General features: G+C 46.7%; 1 protein-coding gene across 1 annotated transcript; it reads right to left on the minus strand.

Moving 5' to 3' along the window:
* Window positions 1-349: 349 nt before the first annotated feature.
* LOC125512680 lies at window positions 350-1794 on the minus strand. The gene is made up of 2 exons (XM_048677771.1): window positions 1689-1794; window positions 350-1581 (listed from the first exon to the last, which is right to left on the minus strand). The coding sequence occupies exon 2, from the start codon at window positions 1295-1297 to the stop codon at window positions 413-415; it is 885 nt and encodes a 294-aa protein (XP_048533728.1). The 5' UTR covers window positions 1298-1581; window positions 1689-1794; the 3' UTR covers window positions 350-412.
* Window positions 1795-9937: the final 8143 nt, after the last annotated feature.

Raw genomic sequence — 9937 nt, forward strand, 5'->3', positions numbered from 1 at the left:
TCCTAATGACGAGGAAATGATTCTAATGACAAGTCGCCAGCCAGATGATGTTGCTCCTGCATCCAATAATGTTTGGTGATGTCCCTGCTAGAGTTTGCTTACCACCCAGCAAGGTAAGAAGCGACGACTGCCGGCGTACTAAGGTTTATAGGTCATGAAATATCTATCTATCAGAGGAAAACAACACGATCAAGCCTAATGAGATACTAATCAAACGGCATGACTGGACGCCGTCTATACTAGCGTCCAGACCTAGACGCAGTTGGCAATAGAGTCCAACTTGGACGCTGTTATTCTTGACGTCCTTCCTATTTTTATAATTTTTACTGGCCTGTTACTAGTTTCAGAATTACAGAATTATCATTTACCATTAATAAAAAAATCGGGTCAACACCGATGTAAAATTATCCATTCAGAGCACCCACTCAAAATCCTCATCCATGAAGACAAAACGTGCACACTTGTGCTTGACCATCTGAAGGGCCTGTCGGTCACCACCGTCGCCAGGGATCATCTCTATGCCGGTGAGCAGAGAAAAGTACCCACCTAACTCTCCTGCTGCAAAGGTCTTAGCAATGAGAAACTTGCCGCCACCCAGGGGGAGAAGCTCGAGCTGTTTTGGAAGCCACGCCTCTCCCTCAGGCAGGTTCAGATCTTCCCATATTTTGGGCGCAGTGGGCTGCTGTCCATTGTACATGGCAGAGAGGTCCGTAGCACACAGGTGGTTGGGGTTTAAGTCTGAGAAGCCAAACCACAGATTGAACTCAGGGACGTACTGAGCTCTACCACGAAAGGGCAGCATCCATTCCCCGACGTGACTCCATCCTCGAGGCTCACTATACTGGTGGCGCGGTGTCTCGAAGCTGTAGGTGCCGATGCCGCCATCGCCTGATATGTAGATTGTGGAGACACCGTCGCCATCGACCATGGTGGTGAAGGAGGTAATAAAGGATGGTTGGTACCCAGGTTGGTGGACAAAGGGAGGCGGGGATAGAAGTCGCCAATGCCATTGCGGCAACAAGCTGATCCTCCATTTTCTGGGCGTGCGCTCAAGGACCTCAAAGCATTGTTGGGCGCCCTTCCTGGGGTTCGAATCCAGGACATACATTCTGTCTTCTTCGTCGGCGTCAGGGTGCGCCACGGATAGGCACATGGGTCTGTGTCCCTTGGGCTTGTTGAGGCGGCCTAGGCAGGTGTGGATACGATTGTCGGCGTCATACAGCCCCGCATCGCCCATCGTATTGGCATACACCATTCTGCCTTCGCTGGTGGCGCGGGGGGTGAAGAGCCCGAACATATCGAGGGTGTATCAAGGAACATCTATTGCAGCGATGTTGATGCTTGGGGTCGGCAGCTCCTGGATCTGCATCGCTGGAAACGACTCGAAGTTGATGCTTGGGGTCGGCAGCTCCTGCATCTGCGTCGCTGGGAAAGATTCCTTCTTCTTGGCTACTTCAACGGCTGCTGCTTCTGCTGAACCGTAGAAGAAATTACGGTAAGGATCGATGCGGCGCACAGAATACAAGCCTTCCGTCCAGTTCCGCGTCACAAGATTTACAAACTGCCTCTTCATCTTCGTCTCTGCAACACCACAACAAAATCGGACCTTCTTAGCATTCTCTGATAAAAGGAAAAAATAAAGAGATTGCGAAGAACGTAAAGGTGGAGACTTTTGACGAATATAATACCTGAATTTGGTGATCAACAAGCCTTTCCGCTAGATCTATATGAGGTTGGGACAAACCGGCGGCGGGGTGGTGGAGAGGGGAGGGGGGCTATGCGGCGGGGGCTGCTGAGAAGGTAGCTAGGTTTTGCCGACTTGCTCTCTCTCCGGTTCCATAAGGAGATTCCCACAGACTTGGGCCACGGGCCGAACAACAGTTTACACGAAAAGCCCATCCATTTAGGTGTCGCTGACCAGCAAATAAATAATTTTGTCTAAAAAAAGCATATACATATACCTTTTTTTTAATCTATGTCCGATCCGCAGACAGAGATCTTGGGCCAGATCCGTATACATTCAGCACCCTTGTTACAGCATTTGCTAAGCATGAAAAGCGATTGGAGCTATGCTTATGTGCATGAAAATTAAACTCATTAAGCATTGTGTGAAGGGCGGCCAACCAGCTATGACACGTGGCACTAGCTGGTTGGCCGTGGTGAAAAAACTTTTAAGATATTATTTTTAGATGAATGCGATGAATATTTTTAAAGGTTATTTTCTTTTTAGATGGAGGTGATGACCCCATATCTTTTTTTAAATGAAGGGCTATACAAAGTGGCGCTCGCTGGTAGGTTGTGTTGATAATTTTTCTTTTCTTTTCTTTTTTATTTCTTTTTCTAGATGAAGGTGAGGATTTTTTTAAATGTTTTTTTAGATGGAGGCGAGGACCCCATCTATTTTTTTTAATGAAAACATGCACACAATTTTCTCTGAAGCGGCACCATAGGGTAGCGCCCTAACCACTAGTATAGGAGAAATGATGGCATCCAGAGACGAGGAAGAGCGTAGCAAGCGACGAAATGCTTCAGGGAGTTGAAAGCTCCGAAAAATACAGGAGCGGACGGAGCGTCACTTTGACAACTCCATAAATATACGCAGCGGGCCGCTTCGCTTTGGCCGCTCCAGGAAGTGAGTTGTGGAGCAGAGAGCTGCCGAACATGACATATATATATACTAGTACTAACGCCCGTGCGTTGCAACGGGCGAAAAAAATATAAACATGCTTCATATGGCATTATGCAACACTTCTTATATCTAATTTTGACTAACGTCAGAGATAAGGTTACACTGAGCATAGCATTTTGGACGTGAAGAAGCCACCCCAAGGACACCTAATTCAACCCCACACTTTCATCCAATGAAATAGTAGTTGTACATGGAATAGTCTTTGAATCGATTTTTTTAGTAAAACACAAATTATTTTTATGAAAGGTGTTTTTTGTAATTTTTAGAACATATTAAAAATGAGTCATTTTTCTGATGATCAACATTTTTCTTGGAAAAGTATATTTCATTTGTATTTATTTTTGCACTGTTTCTGGGCTTGGCCCAAGCCGAAGGACTTAATACACAGAGACAAAGTAAACTCATACCGACTTCCCCTCTAGTTAGGGTTTTTTCTCCTCCCGGCGGCGCCTGGCACCGACGTGGAGATTGCGATCCCCTGCATCTCCCAGACCGCCGATCGCCGGCGGCTTTGGACGACTGGCTAGTGTGCGCGCTGGGGGATCTGGCTAGGGCTCTCCCGCCCGCGAAAACCGTCTTATCGGGCAAGAGATTTGATGGAAGGCTCAACGTCGGCGTCTGCCGCTGCGATGAGCGAGATGGAAGCTATGATGAAGGAACTGGGTCTGAAAGAAGACGATCTGGAGGATGTCATGGTTCATGATGGTGATATACCAGAGGAAGCGACACGGTGGATGGCGATCGCGCGGGTTCATATGGATAAGCAGTACAGCCAGTACTGGTTCTTCCGCAACATGCGGGTTGCATGGGATCTAGCGCAAGAAGTTAAGTTTCGCCCTCTGGAAGACAATATCTATACTCTGCAATTTTCCTGCCTGGGTGATTGGGAGAGAGTTATGGAGGACGGCCCTTGGACCTACAAAGGAAAAGCGCTCGTGATTGAGCCCTATGATGGTTTCACTAGGCCATCGACTATTGTTCTAAACAAGATTGAGATGTGGATTCAGATACATGATCTCCCTGAACTGTTCTTCCACTTGATTAAATCGCTAGCAGCTACTGTTGGTGACTTCATATTTGCTGAGCCTAAATCCCAGGATTTTGAGGGTAACTTTTTTAGGGTTCGGGTGAAAGTGGATGTCACAAAGCAACTCAAGAACGCTGTCTCGCTAGTGATCTAGAAGAGGAGAGAGATCTTCAGGGTGAAATACGAGAGGCTACCAGATTGGTGTGCTGTCTGCGGTATGCTAGGTCATCAATTCAAAGAGCGTGGCGATGGGGTTCATCCTCCATCTGCGCTAGTGTTCAAAAACCTGAAAGCTGACTGGTTCAGGGGCCCAGGACGCGGACCAGGTGCTGCAAGGGGCGTTGAAGGTGGAGAGGAAGAGGCAATGCTCGTGCAGGACGTGGCTCGGGATGAACACAACAAGATAAATTTGATCCCACTGTTGACCCGGATACGGATATGGAGGAAGGAGAAGGGAATCGTAAGAGAGGTGCCCATGCAAATACACTCCTGCTTACTGCTCCAGGAACTAGTCCATCATCTTCGATGGAACCCCAAACCCTTGCTACAGCTACTGTTCCACAGAGCCCCTCGTCAAAGCAAGATCTCAAAAGAACAAAGACCAGCCCTCCTCGGCTGGAAAAGAACCCAGGGAAGAACAAGTCCTCAAACACCCAAACACAATGCGCAATTGGCGGGCCCTATCAACGGGGCGCGCCCAGCGCAATGAGTTGCCTAGTCTGGAACTATCGTGGGGCTGGCAGACCTGTGACAGTTCGAGAGCTTCGAGATCTATCGAAGCAACTTGCCCCCTCTATTGTATGCATTCTCGAAACTCAGATAGAGGGCTCACGTGTTGAGAATCTTGTAGGAACTTTAGGTTACAATAAAAGCTTTACTATAAGCAGCTCCGGTAGGAGCGGTGGACTAGGCATTTTTTGGAATGAGGAAAAAAAGCTCGAAGTTATTGGTTATTCTGAGTACCACATAGATGTTTTTGTTGAGCAGATGAAAGATATTAAAACCAGAATCACCTTTGTGTACGGTGAGGCCCAAACAAGTGAGAGGTACAAAACTTGGGACACGTTGCGCGGAATTGCAGGAACGAGCAACGATCCATGGGTGGTGATTGGAGACTTCAACGAAGCCCTTCATCCCATGAGCACGATGGGGTCGACCAACAGAGCCAAGCGTAGATGGACGCCTTTTGAGATGCTATTGATACGTGTGGTTTATCGGACATTAGTTATCAGGGACAGAGTTGGACTTTTGAGAAGAAGGTGGTGGGGGGCACGTACACCAGGGTGCGGCTGGACCGGAGCGTGGCTAACCCTGCATGGGCTTTGGCCTTCCCAGATGCATCTCTTGAGTACCTCAGTGCCGCTACGTCCGACCACGTCCCGTTGTTGCTTCGGCTCCAAGCAGTGCATGCATGCAGACGGGGACCACGGCCGTTTAAATATGAGATCTGCTGGGAGCGCGACCCAACGTTGGACTCAGGCGCCTGGGGATTCGGTGGACCAGGTGAAGACAAAACTTCAATCGCTGTCGGGCGACCTGGCAACTACACTTTGGCAGCGTCCGCAGAGAGATCGCCAAATTAAAAAAGGAGCTACAGGTGATGCGCGAACTCCCATGAAGATCCGGTCCCTCACGACAGGAGACAAAAATCTGCGACCGCCTGGTCGAGTTGTTTCACCGCGAAGAGATTCTATGGAGGCAACGAGCTAGGATTGATTGGCTCATGCATGGCGACAAAAACACCTACTTCTTCCACATGAGAGCGAGTAGGCGTCGACGGAAGAACCAGCTCAAGTCATTGCAGCGTGCTAGTGGTCAGGTTACAGAGAACATGCTGGAGATGGAAGATATGATGACCTATTTCTATAAAGACTTGTATAGGACAGAAGGGGTGGGTGACATGGAACATGTTTTAGAAACAGTACCATGCAAGGTTACGCAGGCAATGAACACTTCGTTGAATGCCCCGTACAGCGCAGAAGAAGTTAAGACCGCCCTTTTTCCAATGTTGCCCACAAAGGCACCGGGACCGGACGGCTTTCCTGCTCACTTCTTTTAGCGGCACTAGGAGACATGTGGAGATGAAATCACCTAAGTCGTGCTTAAAATTGTTGAGGGTACAGAATCAGCGGCATGCATAATGAGACAGTTTTGGTATTGATACCTAAGGTAAAAAACCCAACCCTACTGAGCCAGTTCCGTCCCATCAGTTTATGTAATGTTCTTTACAAAATTGCGTCCAAAGTGATCTCTAACCGGCTGAAGGTGATACTACCTGACATTATATCTGAGGAACAATCTACCTTTGTTCCTGGTAGACTTATCACTGAGAACATCATCACTGCCTACGAGTGCCTACACTTTATGAAGAGAAATAAAGCTAAAAGGCACTAGTCATTTGCTCTGAAGCTAGACATGATGAAGGCCTATGATAGGGTGGAGTGGCCATATTTGAGAGCAATCATGGTAAAGCTGGGGTTCACTGAGAGATGGGTGGACATTGTTATGGGACTTGTCACCACTGTTAATTTTTCTGTCATGTTTAATGGGAAGAGATTGGAGGAATTCGAACCATCAAGAGGAATCAGACAAGGGGACCCAATATCTCCGTACTTGTTCTTGCTAGCAGCAGAGGGCCTGTCGTGCCTGTTAAATCAAAAAGTGAGTCATCCAATCTGGTTGGTGTACAAGTGGCTCCTACGGCGCCGCCAGTTAGTCATCTACTATTCGCTGATGACAACATGTTGTTCTGTAAGGCAAATAGTGTGGGAGCTAATGAGGTGAACCTAGTACTGAATACATACTGCCAAGCATCAGGTCAGCGAGTGAACTTTGCAAAAGCATCAATCTTCTTTAGCAAGGGAGTGCTGGAAACTACCAGGATAGAAATAAAAGGTTCACTCAACATCCCCAATGAAACTTTAAATGAGAAGTATTTAGGGATGCCATCTGATATTGGGAGTTCGAAGAATGGTGCCTTTAAATACCTGAAAGATCATTTATGGAGTAATGTGCAGGGCTGGGTGGAAAACACCATGTCATCGGCAGGTAAGGAGGTTCTAGTCAAATCAGTTGCCCAGTCCATACCGGTATTCTCCATGTCATGCTTTAAACTCCCAAGGGGATTATGTGAACATCTCAATATGCTTATCGGGAAGTTTTGGTGGGGAAGCAAAGATGGAAAAAGGAAACCTCATTGGGTATCTTGGAAAAGTATGACACAACCGAAGGGAATGGGAGGTCTAGGATTCAAAGATTTTGAACTATTCAGTATGGCGATGTTGGCACGACAGGCTTGGAGATTACTCCAAACACCAGAGTCCCTTAGTGCTCGCTTATTGAAGAGCATATATTTCCTTGACTCCACTATTTTGGAGGCGACTTTGGGCAACCATCCCAGTCAGATATGGCGAGCCATTATCGAAGGTAGAGATACACTCAAACAGGGACTAATTCATAGAATTGACAACGGTCAGTCTACTCGAATCTGGGAGGACCCGTGGTTGCCAAGAGACGAGATGTTACGGCCATATGGGTGTATTCACCCTAATCCGCCAACCCTGGTATCGGAACTGATCGACCACACTAGTGCTTCATGGAACAGCCAGCTAATCAACCAAGTGTTTATGCCCATGGATGCCTGCACCATTATGGGAATTCCGTTGTGCACTCGTAATCTCCAGGACTTCTGGAGATGGAATTTTGAAACAAGCGGAAACTTCACTGTCAAATCTGCTTATCGCATGCTTGTAGCGACAAGATAGCGTCGGGAGGCATGGCTTGAGGGCACGGCTGGAACATCAAATATTGCGTCCGAGGAGGGAGCATGGAAAACTTTGTGGAAGACCCAGGTTCCCGCAAAGGTTAGGATGTTCCTTTGGCGTTTATCAAAGCATTCTCTCCCTACAGAGGACATCAGGGCTCACCGACACATGGCAGATAACGCTCACTGCGGCTTATGTGGCTCTCCTAATTCATGGGAACATTCTCTGGTTAATTGCACTAGCTCGAAATGTGTGTGGGAATTAGTTGATGAGGAGCTAGCACAAAATCTGGTCTCAAACACGGAACCCAATGCCAAACAGTGGCTCTTCATCTTCATGCAATCGCTATCACATGACCAGTTTGTATTGCTTGCAGTTACACTCTGGGCGATCTGGACAGCGCGTCGCAAGGCTATTCATGAAGGAATTTTCCAATTGCCTCAAGAAACTAATTCCTTTATCCGGCTGAAAGTGTGTTATATTGACTAGAGGGGGGGTGAATAGGCGATTTTTATGAAAGTCTTCAAAACATGGAAGTTTCGAAGACAAATGATAGAATTGAACCTATTTCCATGCAGCGGAAGATAGACTACACTAGACAGACAATAGTCAAGCATTCAATGAAGTGAAACCACACTGACTAATAGTAGCTAGGCAGTAAGGATCAGGTACACAGTGAAGACAAATAGATAAAGCAAATAGGCACTGACTTTACAAGAGCCAACAGTAAATAAAGAGATGAGAAGGATAGAACCAGTGTGCGTGACGAAGACAAAGGTTTGGTAGACCAGTTCCAACTGCTGTGACAGTTGTACGTCTGGTTAGGGCGGATAGGTATTTAAACCTGAGGACACTCAGTCCCTGACACTTAGTCCTGAGCACACAGCTCAGAACACTTAGTCCTCTCCGTATTCCCCTTGAGCTAATATCACACAGACCTTGCCCAATCACTATGGTAAGTCTTCAAGGTAAACTTCCAAACCTCCACAGACTTCGTTCACTGGCGATCCACAATGACTCTTGGATGCTCAGAACGCGACGCCTAACCGGCTGGAGGATTCACAGTCCTCAAGTGTAATAAGTCTTCAGATCACACAAACAAGAAGACTTAAGTGATGCCTAATACTCTTTAGCTCTGGGTGGTTAGGGCTTTATCCTCTCAAGGAATTCTCTCTCAAAGGCTTTGAGGTGGGTTGCTCTCAAACGACAAAAGCCGTACTTTAACTCTGAGCAGCCAACCATTTATGGTTGTAGGGGGTGGGCTATTTATAGCCACTAGGCAACCCGACCTGATTTGTCCGAAATGACCCTGGGTCACTAAGGAACTGACACGTGTTCCAACGGTCAGATTTCAAACACACACGGCAACTTTACTTGGGCTACAAGCAAAGCTGACTTGTCCAACTCTGAACAAGATTCGCTCTCATAGTCTTCACTCGAAGACATAGGATTTTGGTTAAGCATCACTATAGTCATTCTGACTGGTTTTCTTGGACCCCACTTAACAGTACGGTGGTTCCTATGACTCAACAAAGAAGAAAAAGAACTACGAAAGATCTAAGTCTTCGCGCTCCATAGTCTTCATGCGATGTCTTCTCTTGTCATAGTCTTCAAGGTGAATGTCTTCACTTACCACCTTTGACTTCAATGTCTTCATACATTTTTAGGGGTCATCTCTGGTAGGAAAAACGAATCAATGGGGGACTTCTACCTGTGTTATCCTGCAATTCTCACAAATACATTAGTCCCTCAACTAGGTTTGTCGTCAATACTCCAAAACCAACTAGGGGTGGCACTAGATGCACTTACAATCTCCCCCTTTTTGGTGATTGATGACAAACTAGTTGAAGTTTTCAACGGGGAATATAATATGTGAAATTGTAAAGGATAAGGAATTGTCTTCATAAGTTGCAAGGGCTCCCCCTGAAGATGTGCATATAAGTAATTTTCTTTTGGAATGCAAATGCACATGGCAGGTTGTACTTGTGGAGATCCTCTTCAACTTATGATGAAAATTCATCATGCATGAAGGGTATGTGAAGATAATGACATGCATAATGAAAAATGGACGTCTGCAAAATGATCTAAGTGCGGAATTTATCGTCGCACATGCAGGATTTATCATCGCATCACAAAATAGCAAATAAGTAGCAGACGACCATCGAGTTTAAGTGTTACAACTCAAAGAACCAAATGTATCAAAGCGAGAGTTGTAAACACTAGGCAAAACATAAAGTAACCGCCCATATGGACCCGCTTGAAGACTATCAAACTCATATGCTTCTCCCACTTTTGTTAGTGAGGACCAAAAAGGTTTGAAGACATAGAGCAGCTACTCGTTCCCATGAAGAGTAGGTGAAGCAGTCGTCGGTGGTGTTCGGCGGTGCAGAAGAACTTGGGGCAGTGTCGAGGCGTGCAGAAGTAGGGGGCGGTGAAGTGGCATCATCTTCGTCCTCG

The sequence above is a fragment of the Triticum urartu genome, chromosome 6 (assembly GCF_003073215.2).
Source record: "Triticum urartu cultivar G1812 chromosome 6, Tu2.1, whole genome shotgun sequence".
In the NCBI taxonomy this organism is placed as follows: Eukaryota; Viridiplantae; Streptophyta; class Magnoliopsida; order Poales; family Poaceae; genus Triticum; species Triticum urartu.

Bases quoted from the DNA above. Each gene is read 5' to 3' on its own strand.
- LOC125512680 (XM_048677771.1), bottom strand. From the start codon at position 1,297: ATGTTCGGGCTCTTCACCCCCCGCGCCACCAGCGAAGGCAGAATGGTG.